Source organism: Gekko japonicus, unplaced genomic scaffold (genome assembly GCF_001447785.1).
Source record: "Gekko japonicus isolate JY-2015 unplaced genomic scaffold, Gekko_japonicus_V1.1 scaffold1151, whole genome shotgun sequence".
In the NCBI taxonomy this organism is placed as follows: Eukaryota; Metazoa; Chordata; class Lepidosauria; order Squamata; family Gekkonidae; genus Gekko; species Gekko japonicus.
In genome coordinates, this window is record NW_015172037.1 from 476,604 (window position 1) to 496,345 (window position 19,742).

The 19,742-nt window shown below is 41.8% G+C and overlaps 1 protein-coding gene across 1 annotated transcript in view; it reads left to right on the forward strand.

Moving 5' to 3' along the window:
* The window catches only part of LOC107118339 (glycosyltransferase-like protein LARGE1), a 321,370-nt gene that overhangs the window by 132,000 nt on the left and 169,628 nt on the right, over positions 1–19,742 (forward strand). The window contains exon 4 of the mRNA XM_015420643.1: positions 1,655–1,778. Within this exon, the coding sequence (XP_015276129.1) occupies positions 1,655–1,778 (124 nt within the window). The remainder of the gene's footprint in view (positions 1–1,654; positions 1,779–19,742) is intronic.

Below are 19,742 nucleotides of genomic sequence, written 5' to 3' on the forward strand. Positions count from 1 at the left end.
GGAGGAGATTGGATTTATACCCCGCCCTTCACTACCCAAAGGTGTCTCAGAGTGGCTTACAAATTCCTTTCCCTTCCCCTCCCCACAACAGACACCCTGTGAGGTGGGTGGGGCTGAGAGAGCTCTTGACAGAAACTGCTCTTTTTCAAGAACAGCTCTTATCAGAACTATGGCTTGCCCAAGGTCATTCAGCAGCTGCAAGTGGAGGAGTGGGGAATCAAACCTGGTTCTCCCAGATTAGAGTCCACACACTTAACCACTACACCAAACTGGCTGAGTAACACTCAGCAGTAGGCAAACTATAGTTATGTGTTTTGTTCCTGGCCTGTTCTCGTCTCTATGATTCCCTAAAGTCTTTTAGGTGGATGTCGATAAGTGTGTCAGTGTGGTTTTAGTTTAAGTTTCTTGATCTTTTGAGTTTAAATGCAGGCAGGCTCAAATTTATGAGCTTTTGATTCTGTATTATTGTTCTTATAGTACCTTTTTGCACCTTTGTTCAGAGCATAGCATATCTGGTGAAGCTATTCTAATTGAATATAGCAGATATTAGAATCAACTATTGTTGCAATGATGATAAGAACAAGCCCTTTTAGATATGTTGCATTGGCTTCATTTTATTAACAGGAGTTTCTGTATATATGCAGATGTCCTGAGGCTGGTCCAGTATCACTCCTTCCGTTCTTTAGTGTCTCTGTAGTTTTGCTACATTGTTCCTGTGTTGCCTCCTGCCAATGATGAGCTGCATTTGTGTGGTTCACATACAGTGCATATCGGGAGCACTATAAGTCACAAAAAGGCAGTTCAGACAGAGTTGCTTCTGAAATACCCTCAGTGTTTATTAAAAGTCCAGTTCAGGATGTTGGGTTGATTTCTTATGCAACTGTGCCAGTTATGATGTTATATTGACTTCACTTGTTATATTTTTAAAGCGCTCTATATCTCTGGTTTGGAAGGATGAACATAATGGATTTATAGTCATTTCCAGACAACTTTCACTCTACTCAGTATTGCCTTGTATCAAAACAATTGTCCAAGACCTTGTTAATTCCTCTATGACTGTTGCCTGTGTGAAACGCAATTGAACTTACGAAGGGCAGATTCATATGTTGTCAGAAAGGCATGGGAACTGAATCTGTGCATGCTCCAGCAAGATCTCATCTGATTGACATGGGAAATAACTATATCTGTCACCTGATCCATATGGTTTCTTCCCACTGATGTTCTGGAGTGATGCCCTGTTTTGCCTTAAGAATATACAAGCCCACCGTAAGCATACAGATGTGGCAGTGCCAGTTAGTGACTTTTTAAAAAAATCTTCTCTTTTCCATCTGTCATAGACAAAAATGTTATCATCACACGAAATGTGCTAAGATGATTCAGAACCTTTGGTACAAATCATATGAGTTATTTAAATACCCAAAGTAGGAGTGAATTAGTCGCCTTTGAAAAGGAGCAAATTAGATGTTATGAGCTGCGTTTTCAAACCATAGCTGGATTAAAATGGAACTTTAAAAATGTATCCCAGTAGATTGTATGGTTGTACCCAACTATTATGAAATGGTGTAGGTTGTAAAGTTTGTAAAGAGGGAGAGCTTCTTTTATGTCGAGTCTGAAGCATTTACAAGTGTTCTTTCTCTCTTTTGCTTTCCAACAGGCGGAACCCTCTTCACTTCCACCTCATTGCAGATGCAATTGCAAAACAGATCCTGGCGACCCTCTTCCAGACGTGGATGGTCCCTGCAGTTCGGATAGACTTCTATGATGCAGATGAGCTGAAGGTAAAGAAAAAATGGAATCTTAACTTCTTTGTTCATATTTTTAAATCTATGAATGTCTGGATTTTAGGGATCACAAACTGGGGCTTTGTGACCAAAAATGGCCCCTGAGAAGTGCCACTCACCTCCCATTTCAAGGTTTGGGTGCTAGAAATAGCCATCTCATGTCCTTGTAGTCTGTATTCTGGCCTTGAGAAATCATTCACAATGGGTGGGGGGAGAGGAATTGCAATCTGCATGATTACCACACTCCCAATTTTTTTTTAGCTGTGTCACTCATATTTTTAACTGCCCTTGGATGTGCATGAGAAAAAACTACAAGTTATATGGCCAGTATTCTTCATCCTAGATCCTTGAAGTTGTGGTTTTAAGACATTCTGCTCCCTTATTTCACCTTGAGTAATATTAAATGTCTCCTAGGAAAGCTGTTTCTGTCTTTACAGTCTTGACTCAAACGATCAGATGGATTACTTGTACAATCACTCACTTCCACAACGAAAGTGCTCTTTGTGGAAGGACATGTGTCAGTGAGTCAGACACTACTTGGTTGATCAATTTTTTGAGATTCTCTGGCATTACAATATCTTATACACAAGGACAAATAGGTATTAGGCCTGACCTCTGAAACCGATATAATTAGAATTACAAGCATCTTACTCTAATGCTCGTGATTACACTGAAGTCCATATAATGGTGGACTCCAGAGGTCAGCTTCCTGAGCCTTTTGAAAATTGAGACAGCTGCTCCATCAAAGTGTAGGTCTGGTTCATAGTGGGCTTACTGCTGCTCACCTTTCCCCAAAATGTATCTGTGTGAAAAGGAGCAAAAATTTAGCAATGTAAGAGACCTTTTAAGGCCTTAGAGTTCACACATAGCATCTGTTCATATCAGGGAATCAGTGAAATGGAGTTCCCAATGCTTCTTTGCTCAATGGATTAAACTGTGAGGCACTGGGAACTGCTAGGTGGCCCCTGGTGCTCTCTGCCTTACTGTTGAGGTCCTTTGCCACTTCTCTAAGCATTCTCTACCAGCCCTCCCTACTCCCATATTTCTGAAAGGTTAATTTGGATGGGGGGGATGATGGGACAGCTGGTAAGCTCCAGTATTACAAACATGTATTCTGAGATCCCATCAAGAAAAGCTGGCACAACCAAGCTAATTATAAACTGAGCTGGAAGTCAGTGAGCTCTCCTATCATTATTTAGCATGTCTATAAATGTAGGAGATATTCCACGTATGCCTGATAAATTTGCAGAAGACTTGAGTAGTTCCTATCAAACTGTGCTGTTATATATAGAAATAGTTATGTTTGGCCCTGGTCACACAAGCGAGATAATCCATGGGGGAAGTGAGGCTATTTGCTCTGGAGCTAAATGAAGCGCGGTATCACGATCAGCCGTTTCCCCCGATGCTCCACGCACATGCCCCCAGTTGCAATCACACATCGACAGTGAAGTGTGGCAATGTGTGTGGGGGGGAGAAGCGGCATGGTGTGATCACACACACGGCGATCGCAAGCTGCCGCTTCCCGGCCTCATGGGCATTTTTGTTTCCAGCCAGAGGTCCCGCCTGCACATGACCACGCAAGTGAATCCATAGAACAGTGGGCATGCACAGTTCCATGTTTGTGTGCATACCATGGAGGCTTAAACAAAACATCCGGTGTGAAACGGGATGCAGACGGGCGCCTGATGCTACGGGATACCAGCACTTCCATGATCTGTCGCCCGCCTGCGCTGCACATTTTCCGGAAAGTACTGCACTTTCCCTACTATCTTTTAACTCCGCTTCTTCGGCCGGGTGCTACGGGTTGCCTACAGGTGTGGGACACTTGCCAGATGTTCACATGTGATCGCGCCCATAAAATCCGCACAGCAGCTGTCCCTATCACACAGCTAATTTTCCATGTGACCGGGGCCTTCATGAAGTTCTTTCCATTAACACAAGAAGCACTATTTCCAACCAACTAAATTATTCAGCACTTATTACTTAGAAGTAAGTTTTATTTATTTTCAATATGTTTGAAATAAGTATTTCAAATATATTTGCTTTAGATATAAGCCTTGAATTAGATTGTGGCAATTTATCAATGGGTTGAAGTACAGAGTGAATGTCATCCAAGAAACTGATGAAAATATTTTAAAACTTGGCATCTGGAGCTTGTAGTGGTAATTTGTATGGCATATCAAATCAGTGCCATGCTAAACTTGATTAAAATCCTGTAAAAAGGTAGAAACAAAATTTAGCAAATTGCTGTACTAATTAAGGAAATTCCAAACCTCTCCACACTCTAAGAAGAAGAGAAAACAGAATATAATTAGAAGAAATGGCAAAGGGGAAAGATTACCTGTCAGAAAAATAATGTCACTGAACAGAAATGACTGTAGTATCGTTTGCATGTTAAGAAGCAGACAAATATTAGCCTAGGTGCATTGCCAAGAGTAGACTTTGAAGAAAATTGAGAATTCATGTGTAAGCTTGTACATTGTCATTTATAGCATGGAGTACATACACAGAGGATGTTTTAATTAAGACTGCAAGTCTTTTCCTTGAGAGTCTGATGGCATCGTTTTCTCTCAGCTAAAAAAAAGAGAATGTTTTCTTGGTTTAAGAAAGCCCCTCTCATTTTGGCCTATTATGACTTCTCTCTTCCTCTGAGGTGCTGTGTTTGCCCTGCAGTGTCTATAAGAGAAATATACATTTTAAAATATTTATTTAAGTGCTGTCCAAACCATTACTAGCAGACAGTGAATGGCACACAGAACAAGAATTGTGGAGCAATTGAGACAGCACCTGTTTTTCTGAACAGACTAATGGTAAAAATGCTGGATGAAAGAGTTTAGTTACCACAGAGTTTTTTTGTTTTTTGTTTTAAATCACAAGCAACGTGAGGAGAAACATGAGTGATGAAGGGAGGGAGGAACAAAGGATGTTGTTTATGAGTCAGGGCAATACGTTTTACCAGCCATTGGTCTGCTCTAAGACAGAGGAACCCAGGTAGGGCAGCCATTTATAGCCTCTTGATACATTCAGAGTGATCTGTTGCACAGAGCACCTTAGTTATCCATTCACCATGCCTCTGTATAAAGAATGTAATGTGTGGTCCAAGCAATCCAAGGAAAAGAGGTGCAACTACCCTGAAGATGATCCTTTGATAACAGTGATTACAAAACATGCGGAAGATTGAGGAAGTACAGAGATGCTACAGCTGTGTTGACAGAAGACTTAGCCTTGCTGTGCAAATGTGACCTCAATGATAGCTGCATCCTCCAATGGAACATTTTTCAATGTCTGAACTAGTCCTAAATTAGAGTGCAAAACAGAGCACCCTATTATAGTAGATTTCAAGTTGTTCAAAGCCTTCAGAGGGGATAAATAATCCAAGTCCCTACTGGAATACATAATAGTCAAGCACTTTACACCACTGTGCCCATGGAGGAGAACATCTCCAAGAAGCATTGCCATTAAAACAGCTGTGCATCACATGCCAGACCTAACTGAAAAGAGAAATTCAGAAATCGCTAGCATTATAGTTCAGGCTTGCAAACTGAAGATATGTGGTTTGCACAGCAGTAATTATGTTTTGGAGATAATGAATTAAAAGCACACTGTGGATATATTTCTGCATATTTATATTTCAGTTAACTTCAGAATCATTGTGTAGAAAGGTATATTGTTAGGTGCTTGAATTCTTGACAGTGCATATAGTATTGCTGTCTTGTGCTTCATGCTCTTTTCATTGTAATATTAGTGAATGTAAAGCTTGTGTGCATTGGAAAATAGTATTCTGGACGTACACTATAAGGCCAGGCTGTACTCTGTCCACTCATAGTGCAAATGGCAAGATTCCCAGGCAGTTTAGTAGAACAGCTAGGCAAGGGATAAGCAGAATTCCAAGACGACAAACTGAAGTTCTCTCTGCAGCCTTTAGGTACTCAGCTGTCATATGCTTTGAGTAGATTCAATAACAAAGTCTGTGAGTACAGACATGGAGGTCAGAGATTGTGAGGCTAATGGGAGGATGTTGCACCACAGAGTGCTTCCTTGAAATTGTCTTCTTTTATAAAGCTGCAGTTCACATAACAACTGTGGCCCTGCCCATTGGTAAGCAAAGGCTCTGATGCTGTATTAGCTGGACAGAGTTGTGTGGTAGTTGGAGGGCTGAAAAGTATAAAGTGGTGGCAAGCCCCTGTGGCCAGAAAACCTTAATCCCTCCTTTGTTGTGGGATCTTTATGCTACTTTGCCTAGATCTGCAGAAAAAGACCTATTCCCCTTTCATATTCTAAGGAAGATCTTAGGATCTGACAGGCTCAAGCTGGATCATTATAAGAGTGTCAAAAGAAGAGGGGATTTTGGTATAGTTAACAGCAACAGTGCCTCTGTTTTGCACTTTGAAGATCTACATATTCATAATGAATAGCGCCACATCAATTTTCTTTACCCTCTTAACTTCACATAGTCTGGTCATTTGAAAGAAAAGGCGCGGGGGGGGGGGATACTTCCACACAGGATCTAGTATGAATAAACAGTACTCATGACCAGAGGGTCATGACATGATTTCTTGTTCAAATGAAAAAAAAGTTTGGATTTATCCTGCACTCTAATACTAGCCAGCATCGTGTGTACGGGCAGCTGTGTCTTTTATGTTTATAGATTCTGGCTCCTGATTTGCTGTTTAAAGCTACTGCTGTTCCCTGTTTTTTGTTCTTTATTTTTAATTTCTGGAAGTGCAAAGAGAGAACTTCCTTCTGACATTTTGCAATGTGACTTTGTGTCAAGGGCCCAAGGGGGGAACGTGACACTGGCAAAGTGTGAGTTCCAATTCTCTGTGGCACATCTTCACCTTGAGCAAAGAAGAGCTGATGTGCATCACTTGAGTATAATCCTTCAGCAGATTACAGCATTGTCCTACACATGTCTATCATGTCTGACCTCTAAAATTCCATTATTATTGGTCTGCTTAAACCACCACAATCCACCTGTTTTCCTGATTACGCTACTTTAATATGGGGAAGGAACCTTTTCCTTTTAATCACTGCCCCATCTTGCAACCTCCATGGGTTCTGTGTCAGAACCCTGGTGTCAGGGGCCAGCTCCACACTGGGGTATCATGTCTTCAGCCAGCATCCCCAAGGAAGAGACTCACTTTACTCTGGCCACTTCATTTCTCACTTACCTGAACTGAAGTTTTCTAGGATACAGCTGTTAACGTGCTCAGTAACTAGACTGTCCTTCTGGAAAGCTGTAGTCTCAAAGCCCAGGTTTACCCAGTTATTATTGTGATATTGCATCACGTTGACAGATTGGGTCGAATTCTGATCATTTGTTAATTGCTAGGGAATTCATGCAGACTAAAAGACAGATTCCATATACGGGAATAATGGGTTTGATCAAATGGAAAATATTCCATCAACAGAGATTCTGCATGGGATGCAGTCCACTTCAAATGGTGAAATTATACTGAAAATCATCTGTACATATCTATATATTGAACAGGTTTTGGCAGGTCTATTTGGGAAATTATATTCTTAACTGATGGCTGGTGTCTTTCTTGAAACCACTGTCAGTGCAAAAAAGGTCAAGGAGGCTTTCCATAAAGTGATATTTTTCTCTGAAGTATATATTTATATGAGTTATAAAAAATAAGCTCATGTAAAGCCTATCAGCTCCTGAGCTTGTTTCTCAGGGTGACTTATGTTTTCTCATGTAGTATCTCCTTATGTACAAGAAATTCCACATCTAGACATGTTCTACAGTTATCCCTAGTACCTGGTTTCCTTGACAACTATTCATATAAATAGTCAAGACTTGTTATGGGGTAATATCAATATAATCACAGCCTCTGAATCACCCGAGAAGGGAATGAGGGGAGGAATATGATTCAAGGTTACAGTTATGGGTCTTAAAATTAAAACAAGCACTTTTATTAATGTTTGCTAGGCAGCATAAAAGGAATAAGTGAAGGCCCTTCATTGTCAGCCGTGACACTCAAAAAGTCAGAATGGCTTTTATGTTAGAGAAATACAATTATGCCAATAACCCTCTTTCCCCTAATTGATTCTACTCACAAGAAGTGGCCTTTCCAGCAGCTCTCCCCCCCTCCTCTTATATTGGAGGTCCTCTTGGCATTTTTAGAACTCATAAAAATGTATATGTTTAATACCTTTTAACTGGGTCTTGATTATGAGACCTCCTGGTCCATGGTAGGTGGTGTAGACGATGCTATAAAAATGCAATAAAATAATCTTGACCCGATGCTACCACATTCCTCCCCTGCTGTGTCAAAGAAGAAAGCATGCTTCCTTGGGACTAAGGACTGCTTGATGTTCCAAAACATGCTTTATTTTCTGAATCTGTTACGTGGTTGACACAAGTGTTGACTGAAAAATGGAAAGAATACCATTATACAAGTTAACCTTGATTTAGGTTATGGCCATATGTGAAAATGAAGAGGTGTGTCTTTTTTAGTACCTGAAACTGGGCCAGAGGTTAAATGTTCCATATAAATGCTATAAAAGTACTATGGTAAGGAAAATCAGTGTTCCCCTTATGTGTTAATTGCATAAGGAAAAGTTCAACATTCTCTGTCAATGTAAGCATTCATATTTTATTGTGATCTCTTTTCTATTTCAGGAAGTATGCTTCAGTTCTTAGATGATTTATACCTTAGCAGAATAAATTGATAGTCCGTAGAAACCAAACAGTTATTCCCTCCAATTTAGCAGTAGTTTGATAATCATAGCCTTTTACTAAAATGCATGTTAACTTCTGCAGCATATAGCACTTAAAGACAGGTATAGTTTTTTGTGTTTTTTTAAATAATGGAAGCAAAACTGCTACCATTGGGTCTAGAAATCAGCATGACTGATTATGAAATCTAGATTTCACTAGCAAAATATGGAAATTTGTTTCAAAATTAAAAGAATTCCTATTTCTTAGTTGTCTACAAAATTATTTGCATGCTCCAGAACATCCTTAATTTTATTCTTGTGACTTTTTTTCACTGCTGCTAAAAAGCTGCAACTGGGATATCCACTGACGTTAACAATAAAGATATTCAGGACACATAAAAGGTAGCATTTCTGCACATAGCACACGATCCATTTCTGCAAATCACTGTCACGGGCTGCTAGATTAGATTTGTTGAAAAGGACATTAAACAAATTCATGGAAAATATGTCCACTTATGGCTACTGCCCTACTAGAAACAGAATGTTGCCGTAGGTTGACCATTGATCGGATCCATCAGGTCTCTTGCAAGGTTGTAAGGAAGCCTCCATGTTGTTCTTTCCCAGCTATGTACTTTTGTGGATTCCAGTTCAGAACAGGCAGCAACTTAAGACTCTGCACAACACCAGACTGTGGCCATGCCTCTGCACATAGCTTGTGAAGTTTTGTTCTTATTGTTTTCTACACAATCTGTCTATGTTTTGTGTTTTCAATACTGACAACTGCTGGCTTCTGAGTTTTCCTAATCATCTTTTGTTGTTGTTGTTGCTGTCAAATCACAGCTGACTTATGGTGACACATAGGTTTTCAAGGCAAGAGATGTTTAGAGGTGGTTTGCCTTTACCTGCCGCTGCAATTAACCCTGGTATTTCTTGGTGGTCTCCTATCCAAATACTGCTTAGCTTCTGAGATTTGATGAGATTACCCTAAAAAAGGATCAGGGGTAGACACATGTAGCCATCCCCACACATGTGTACATCTCAGATTTTGAGGATCTGAATCTTTGTATACACAGATGCTACCTTGGAACAATATTCCCCTTAAACAAAAGACAGGTTTAACTAGGCTGACTTTGACTAAAAAGTAGATAGGACTATAAGCAAAAAAGAGAGGGAATTTAAAGAACAATCAGCAATAAAATGCAATAATGTCTCTCTAGCTGTCTAAGCTCCCGTTTCATCAACCTCAGCTCCTGTGTGTACCATGGAGCGGGTTTAGAATGGGGGCGCAGAGGATTTTGGGGAGCGATCACATCGATGGCTTCCAAGAGTTGGGTTTGCCAGTCCTCAACAAGCTCATCTAGTGAACCGCCAGGGGGCATCAGATCCCGCAGGGCCATTTGAAGCCACATGGAGTCCATTTGGCTCCATGGGCAAGCCAAAATACGCTCGCCGCCCAAACAGGGTCGGGGTGGCACATTCACACGGGCCTTCAGAACATGGTGCTCCGACCATGGAATGGCCGTAGCTGTAATCCGGTCCACTGTAACTCCCACCGCAAAGATCAAATTGAGCGTGTGCCCTGCTCTGTGGGTGCCTCTGGAGGTCTTCTGTGAGGGCTTTGCAGTGGCTGCTACCTGGGCCTGACACGCATGGAAAGATGCACAGATGTCTTCCAGAGTAACAATTTTGTGATTCTAAATACTAAAGATTGGTCCTGTAGAATTCTTGGAAAGGGGGAAAGGAATTGAAAATCTGTTAAAGTTACCTTGGCAGAGGAATAGAATTCTGGTTCCTGACCTCTTCTGCCTAACAGGTCGAAAGACTTTAAATGTCATGTTTAAAGACTTGCATGGGTAGTTTTTCACTGACTGAAATTGAAGAGCAGTGCAGTCCATAGGCTTTGCTTACTGAATCTGCATCTCCTATTCCCGAGACAGGCATTGTAGCAAGAGAAATCTGACAGGAACATGATTAGCATGTACAGTTAACTCTAGCATTCCTCTGTGTTTGTCAGTAGCACTTCTCTGGGTAATTGTGTTACTGCTTGTTCTTTCACACCTAGTTTTAGTTTCTTTTATTTCTTATTTGTTTTATGTATAGCCTACTTTCTGTGAATGCAGTGATACTTGAAGTGAGGGGAGGAAGTAGCATCAGATGAAATTTAAAATAGGGAACTTATTGTGTCTATCAGGACATGATGGGTGGTGGTGGTTAGTGTTGTTTTTGAATCTTTTCATCATTCACAGCTTCTTAGCTCTTGAAAATAGTAGGACAGAGCCCATGAAGGTAAAACTGAATCTTTTATACTCCTGTGTATTAATGAACACCGAACCATAGCCTTACCTACCTTTTAATCCATCTTCATTTGTTCTTTACTACTCTTGCCTACTGAATTATGTCATGCAGAAGCCAGGCACAGGCAACATTCTAGGGTGCAAAGTGTTCATTCTGCAAGAAGTCATCCATAGCTAGGATGAGCAACAGCTGTCTAGACATGCCTGTAAGTGAGCTTCTTCATGGACAGGGAATCAACCATCTTCATGCCGTTAAGGTATGGTAAGAGCCATTTCTTGAAGACAACTGATGATCTTGTTCCTCCTGAATACTGGTAGCAGTGTTATGTTTTATTTACTTATCTGATAAATTTTTAGGCCACCATTCCCTGTGAGCAGGGCTCAGGGCAGCTTACTTCGTTTTCCCCTGTATTGTTTGTTCATTTATTACATCTCTAACTGGAACTAAAGGCAGTTTACATGGAGGTCCCAGGTAGTGTTCCTTCCAGGCACTGACACAGACCTGCATAGCTTCTGGAAGGTGGCTGCATACTATTTAGCTGCGGTGGCTCAAGTGGTTAAGATGCTGAACTGCAGGCTGTGGAAGGTCAGTAGTTCAGCAGTTCGAGACCAGGGTGCCGCATGATGGAGTGAGCTCCCATCTCTAGTTCCAGCTCCTGCCAACCAGCAGTTCGAAAGCAAGAAATTGCAAGTAGATAAATAGGTACCACTTCGGTGGGAAGGTAACAGCGTTCCGTGCGCCTCGGTGTTTAGTCATGCCGGCCACATGACCATGGAAACGTCTTCGGACAACCCTAGAGTCGGATTTGACTGGCTTTCGAGCAAGGGAACCTTTACCTTTACTTACTGAGAACCACCTTAAGCTTTGGAAAGGGTGGTATAGACATTTTTAAAGTACAGTGATTTTTTTAAAAAACAAAATCCAGTTTCATCCTAGTTTTATTATTCAGTTTGTTAGAGACAAATTCTAAATTATCATGTTTAATTATTTTCCACTCTCCCTTAATTCTTACTAATGTATTCTCTGAAGATGCTGGTTACTATGGAGGTGATTCCTATTAAATAAAAGCACAGGTGTCCCAAATATTCTGTAACATGGTTGTTGTTTCTTAGGATGCTAAAATGTCTAAATTATTTGTCATCTGCAAGAAAAACGAATTGCACAAATAAGGGTGAAACTAGAAATGGCAGTTGGATCCTAGTACATTTGATTTTTCCTAGAGCATACTGAGAATGTACCTGAGTTAGAGATATACTGGAAGATCAGAATTGGGGGCTTATAATACAAAATTCAACATATCACCTAGTCTCCAAGCCAATTATAAACTGGGCCTGTGCAACTCTAGTAATTTTTGGCCACATCCCATAATGAGCTTGCCACCAGACAGCCCTTCTGCTTGTCCCACTTTCCCCAAGCAGTCCTTCCCTTCTGAAATGTCAAACAGGCAGCAGGGTTTGATTACTGGGAAGCCTTGTAGATATCATCCTTAAGACCTGAATGTTTTTGAACATGCTTAGCAACATCTGTTGCTTCCAAGAGATAAAAAGGATTTATCATTCTAAAACCTCAAAACCCATTTCATTGTAATCATTGTGATAACCAATACTTATAAAATCAGGGAATGCTTTCACTTGTCTTGCCAAATAGACCAGTGATCCTGTGAGAGGAAACTGGGGGGTGGGGGAGATAGTGAATCATTTAATTGCTATTTATGCCATTAAAAAGGAATTGAAATTGGCAAAGCTTTGTCATTCCCTGCTGGCTGGCTTAGTTGGCACAGATAAATTCAGCCATGTGAACATGCTCCAAAGGTGGCAGTTGGCCTAGAGATTTCTGATAATAAGTTCAAGGTGATTCTCGGAAGATGAATCTGGTCGCAAGATAGAGATTGACATACCTAAAATAATGATCAGGAGAGACTTTCGGCTGTGCATTGACACATTGCCATGGGTAATAGCCTGAGAGGAAAGGAATTAGTAGCTGTTTGAAGGTGACTCTTCTCATTCAAAAAGACATCCTTCCTGCAAACATCTCTACTTGTATATGAATCCTCCGCGGCAGGTGGCATTGTCATGCAATGTTGTCTCTCCATTAAATAGACAGGGATGTGATGTCCAAAACTAATGAGCAAAAAAGCCAACCCCAAGAAGAAAACATTTTTAAAAACCCATGTACAAGGCACAATGTCTAGATAGTTGTTGTTGTTGTTCAGTCGCACAGTCGAGTCCGACTCTTCGCGACCCCATGGATCATCTCCCGCCAGGCCCTCCTGTCTTCCGCCGTCCTCTGAAGTTGGCTCAATTTCATGTTCGTTGCATCGATGACACTGTCTAACCATCTCATCCTTTGCCGTCCCCGTCTTCTTTGACCTTCAATCTTTCCCAGCATCAGGGTCTTCTCCAGGGACTGCTCCCTTCTCATTTGGTGGCCAAAGTATTTGAGCTTTAGTTTCATTATCTGGCCTTCCAGGGAACAGTCAGGGTTGATTTCTTTTAGGATTGACTGATTTGATCTTTTTGCAGTCCAAGGGACTCTCAAGAGTCTTCTCCAGCACCATAGTTCAAAAGAATCTATTCTTTGGTGCTCGGCCTTCCTTATAGTCCAACTCTCGCAGCCATACATGACTACTGGGAATACCATTGCTTTGACCATGCGGACTTTTGTTGGCAGGGTGATGTCTCTACTTTTTATCATGCTGTTTAGGTTCGCCATCGCTTTCCTCCCAAGGAGCAGGCGTCTTTTAATTTCATGACTACTGTCACAGTCTGCAGTGATCTGGGATCCCAGGAACGTGAAGTCTGTCACCACTTCCACGACTTCCCCTTCTATTTGCCAAGGAGTGATGGGGCCGGATGCCATGATCTTAGTTTTTTTGATGTTGAGCTTCAAGCCCACTTTTGCGCTCTCCTCTTTTACTCTGAGCAAGAGGCTCTTTAGGTCCTCTTCACTTTCAGCCATTAGAGTGGTATCATCTGCATATCTGAGGTTGTTGATCTTTTCCCCAGCAATCTTAATTCCCGCTTGTGATTCATCCAGGCCAGCATTTCGCATGATGTACTCTGCATATATATTAAATAAGCAAGGCGACAATATACATCCTTGTCGTACTCCTTTTCCTATGCTGAACCAATCAGTTGTTCCATATCCGGTTCTAACTGTCGCTTCTTGGCCCTTATACAGGTTTCTCAAGAGACATGTGAGGTGGTCTGGTACTCCCATCTCTTTAAGGCCCTGCCATAGTTTGTTGTGATCCACACAGTCAAAAGCTTTAGCATAGTCAATGAAGCAGAAGTAGATATTTTTCTGGTACTCTCTTGCTTTCTCCATAATCCAGCGAATGTTGGCAATTTGATCTCTAGTTCCTCTACCTCTTCGAAACCCAGCTTGTACTTCTGGTAGTTCTCTATCCACGTACTGTTGAAGCCTAGCTTGTAGGATCTTGAGCATGACCTTGCTAGCGTGTGATATGAGTGCAATTGTGCGATAGTTTGAACATTCCTTGGCATTGCCCTTCTTTGGGATTGGAATGTATACTGATCTTTTCCAATCCTGTGGCCACTGTTGCGTTTTCCAAATTTGCTGGCAAATGGAGTGCAGCACTTTAACAGCATCATCTTCTAAGACTTTGAATAGCTCAGCTGGAATACCATCACCTCCACTAGCTTTGTTGTTAGCAATGCTTTCTAAGGCCCATTTAACTTCACATTCCAGGATGTCTGGCTCGAGGTCAGTGATTATACCGTCGTGGTTGTCAAGGACATCGAGGTCTTTCTTGTATAGTTCTTCTGTGTATTCTTGCCATCTTTTCCTAATCTCTTCTGCTTCTGTTAGGTCCCTACCGTTTTTGTCCTTTATCATGGCCAGCTTTGCATGGAACGCTCCCTTGATTTCTCCAACTTTCTTGAAGAGATCTCTAGTCCTTCCCATTCTATTGTTTTCTTCTATTACTTTGCACTGTTCATTCAGGAAGGCCTCCTTATCTCTCCTTGCTGTTCTCTGGAAATCTGCGTTCAGTTGGGTAAATCTTTCCTTTTCGCCTTTGCCTTTCGCTTTCCTTCTTTCCTCTGCTATTTGTAAAGCCTCATCAGAAAGCCACTTTGCTTTCTTACATTTCTTTTTCTTTGGGATGGTGGTGATTGCTGCCTCCTGTACGATGTCACGAACCTCTGTCCATAGTTCTTCAGGCACTCTATCTATCAAATCCAGACCCTTGAATCTATTCTTCACCTCTACTGTATATTCATCAGGGATGCGATCTAGGTCAAACCTGAATGGCCTCGTGGTTTTCCCAATTTTCTTCAGTTTAAGTCTGAATTTTGCAATGAGTAGCTCATGATCTGAACCACAGTCAGCTCCAGGTCTTGTTTTTACTGACTGGATAGAGCTTCTCCATCTTTGACTGCAAATTATATAGTCAATCTGATTTCGGTGTTGCCCATCTGGTGATGTCCATGTGTAGAGTCGCCTCTTAGGTTGTTGGAAAAGGGTGTTCGCTATGACCAGTGTGTTCTCTTGACAAAACTCTGTTAACCTTTGCCCTGCTTCATTTTGCTTTCCAAGGCCAAACTTGTCTGTTATTCCAGTTACCTTTTGACTTCCTACTTTAGCATTCCAGTCCCCTATGATGATGAGGACATCATTTTTTGGTGTTAGTTCTAGGAGGTGTTGTAGGTCTTCATAGAACCGGTCCACTTCAGCCTCTTCTGCATCAGTGGTTGGGGCATAGACTTGGATTACTGTGATGTTGAATGGTTTGCCTTGGAATCGGACAGAAATCATTCTGTCATTTTTGAGATTGTATCCCAGTACTGCCTTTTGCACTCTCTTGTTGACTATAAAGGCCACACCATTTTTTCTACGAGATTCCTGGCCACAGTAGTAGATATAATGGTCTTCTGAGTTAAATTCGCCCATTCCTGTCCACTTAAGTTCACTGATTCCTAAGATATCGATGTTAAGTCTTGCCATCTCATTTTTGACCACGTCAAGCTTACCTTGATTCATAGATCTTACATTCCAAGTTCCTATGTAGTATTGTTCTTTGCAGCATCGGACTTTCCTTTCACCATCACACACATCCACAACTGAGCGTCCTTTCGGCTTTGGCCCAGCTGCTTCACTCTTTCTGGGGTTACTTGTACTTGCCCTCTGCTCTTCCTCAGTAGCATATTGGACACCTTCCGACCTGAGGGGCTCATCTTCCGGCATCATATCTTTTAGCCTTTTGGTACTTTCCATGGGGTTTTCTTGGCAAAAGTACTGGAGTGGGTTGCCATTTCCTTCTCCAGGGGGATCACTCTTGGTCTGAGTTCTCTGCTGTGGCCTGTCCGTCTTGGGTGGCCCTTCACGGCATAGCCCACAGCTTCATTGAACTGCTCAAGCCCCCTCGCCACGACAAGGCAGTGATCCATGAGGGGGGTCTAGATAGTACTAGATGGTAAACATAAATTATCTTAAAATCTTTTTAAAAAATGGAAAAGATTTCAGTTAGAAAGTAAAGATGCAGAATTAGCTCTATCTAAATTTATAAGAACAATTCATACAGCATGTAGAGTCACAGTTAAATCAATAGAAAGCCAATCAATGCACCCATGTCACATATGAATTTATTCGTGGGTCATCTTTGTATAATATATTATAACTCATTTGATGATCTACAGTTAGTACAATAGAGGGTATTGTTGCTGTCATGATTTGCTAGCATCAAGCTGATATGCCCGACCTGCAGTTTATCAACTCAGTCCTTATTCTGCAGCATTTATAGACCCCATCTGTCCATTCAAATAGCTCAATACTTCGTGGGAAGAGAGTGATTAATTATACCACCAGTGTTAATGAATACTGGACTCAGAATCCCATCAGAATTTTTTAAAAAATAAAGTCCTAGCAAGTGTGCAATAAGCTGTATATGTGCAACACTGGAAACTGCTCTCGTGCTATAACATTCATCACAATTAGTTTGGCTTATCCACACAGGGAACTACCAGAAGAACTCTGCAAAGGTAGTGTAAAATCCAAGGATGTGTGGATGTAGTGGATTACAAAGATTGTTCAGTTTTTATCACAATGAATTTTTGAAAACCAATTTTATCTATTCAAATATCCCATTAAGGTCAGAAGTCGCATGTTACAGGCCTCTCTTCCTGAACTGATGCAGATAATTACGGGCCATGTTATAATATAAAGAAGGGAGGTGAGCTAAACAATAAGCTCATTGGTTTGGTACAGTTTTTCTGTATAAGGATTTAAATCAACCAGAGACATTTTTCCAGTACCAAAGACAGAGATATAGCAAATTCCCAGCAACTTCCCTCTAGAAGTCTTAGCACAATATGGATTTGCACATGGGTTTTTTTTGTTGGGGGGGGTAGATTTGGGCCATTTGTTTGATAATTCTTTTCAGGTTCTTTCATATTTGGATAATGCATCCCCCTAGTTTCAGTGGAGAACATCCCTGACTGGGATGAAATTCACAGGAGTTCCGCATCTTAGCCATGAGCTATTCTTTTTCAGATTTTGGGCAGATAGCAAAAAACTTTCCTATTCTATTATTCTTATTCTCTAGAGGCAGGTGTGAAATAGAGTTGGTATGAGGCACCAGTATGGAACTAGACAAAGTAGTACTTCCCATCTTCTGCTGCAAGCCCCCTGAGATAATCAGTACCAATAAGGGAGCTTTGATTCTCAAAAGCTTCTAAACTGAAAATCTTGTTGGTCTCTGAGGTGGTTTTGAATCCCCCCTTTTATATATGAACAAGCAAACTCACTCTTACAGAGTCATCTCACAACTGCTTAGCTTTTTGTTGTTGTTGTTGTTCAGTCGCACAGTCGAGTCTGACTCTTCGCGACCCCATGGACCAGCTCCTGCCAGGCCTTCCAGTCTTCCGCCATCCTCTGAAGTTGGCTCAATTTCATGTTCGTCGCATCGATGACACTGTCTGACCATCTCATCCTTTGCCGTCCCCGTCTTCTTTGACCTTCAATCTTTCCCAGCATCAGGGTCTTCTCCAGTGAGTGCTCCCTTCTCGTTTGGTGGCCAAAGTATTTGAGCTTCAGTTTCATTATCTGGCCTTCCAGGGAACAGTCAGGGTTGATTTCTTTTAGGATTGACTGATTTGATCTTCTTGCAGTCCAAGGGACTCTTAAGAGTCTTCTCCAGCACCATAGTTCAAAAGAATCTATTCTTTGGTGCTCGGCCTTCCTTATAGTCCAACTCTCGCAGCCATACATGACTACTGGGAATACCATTGCTTTGACCATGCGGACTTTTGTTGGCAGAGTGATGTCTCTACTTTTTATCATGCTGTTTAGGTTCGCCATCGATCTCAGAGACATCTCCCTTAGATCGGAAGTGTATATGTATGTTTTCCTCTTGTTTGTTTACTCAAGCCTCCACGCCTTCCATTGCCAGGCAGATGAACTGCCTATTAAGCAAGAGTAAAACCTGAGCTGCTGCCTCTACCCCCTTTTCCCAGCAGAGTTTTTTCCTTGCTTGTGTGTGGCTCCACCTAATGGAAATGCTCAGGCAAACTTGTCCCATGCTTATGTTGAATCAAGAGAGCCGTCTATGGGCCCTGGTGTACTGATGGAAGAAGATGCTTGCTGTGCACAGAAGCACCAATCAGGATGATCCTAGTCAGCATGAAGATAAGCTAATAGTTTTGGCTGGACAAGATCTATGCCAGGCACATACCTGCTGAGTCACCCTCTCCCCTTATAAGTTCTATCCATCACTGTCTCAGGGATGATAGTGAGCATGGAGAAATGGAGACTGAAGCAGAGTGCAGCTGCATATATCATAATGTTGTCAAATCTACAATCAAATACAGTCTGTTTGGTTCTTTACTGAATATTGTAAAGACTACCCAGTATCATCTGAAATAGTTACCCTTTTGAGGTTAACAAATGGGTCATATTTGGGTTCTAAATGGGATGGTTGCCCTCTTCCACCAAGCACACAGCATCAGGAAGGATGCTCATGGAGTGGTGAAATAGGTAGGGAACAGCTGCCTAGCCAGCCAGATCAACCCAGGCAATCAATGGAGTGACAGATGTCACAGCAAGATCACCCTCACATACTCTGGTTTCTCTTCAGATTGTATAAATCTTATTTGGTTTGGATTTAGATTCAATATGAGCTAACTGTACATCCCTTTTGCAATCTAATATTCAATCCAGAAGTCAGCCCTCTTACATAAAAATACTGCCAGAAGTCTTTTCATAGAAAAAGAGCTGCAGGAGCTTGTTAGCATAAGGTATGCTAATGAGCTACTAGGCTATTAGCATAATAGCTCATTAGCATATACCACACCCCCTGACATCACCGGTTCTCTAAAACCATAATCAAAACTTTATGAGAGGTGCCATTTATCTATCATCACTCGGTGGGGTGTCATTGGTGCCAGCACTGAAGGTGAGGAGTCTTGGGGTGATCCTGGATCCCTCACTTTCTATGGAGGCCCAGGTCACCACAGTTGCCAGATAGGCCTTTTATCGTCTTCGGCTGGTCGGGCATCTGGTTCCCTATCTCACATCTCAGGATATAGCTACAGTGATCCAAACAATGGTCACTTCCAGGCTTGATTACTATAACTCACTCTATGCAAGGCTACCCTTGAACCTGATCTGGAAACTACAACTAGTGCAGAATACAGCAGAATGCCTGCTGATGGCAACACCTGTGTGGGTGCACATCCAGTTGGTGCTTCACTGACTGCACTGGCTGCCAATTGAATTCTGAATCCAGTTCAGGGTTATGGTACTGACCTTTAAAGCTCTACACGGCCTGGCACCAGCATATCTACAGGACTGCCTCTCCCCATATGGGCCCGGAGATTCTTGAGCCCTGTAGATCAACACCTCCTGGTAATCCCTGGCCCAAGATATGTCTGCTTAGCCTCAATGACGATCAAGGCTTTCTCAGTCCTGGCCCCAGCCTGGTGGAACATGCTCCCATCTGAGATCAGAGCCCTGCGGGACCTATTACAACTCCACAGGGCC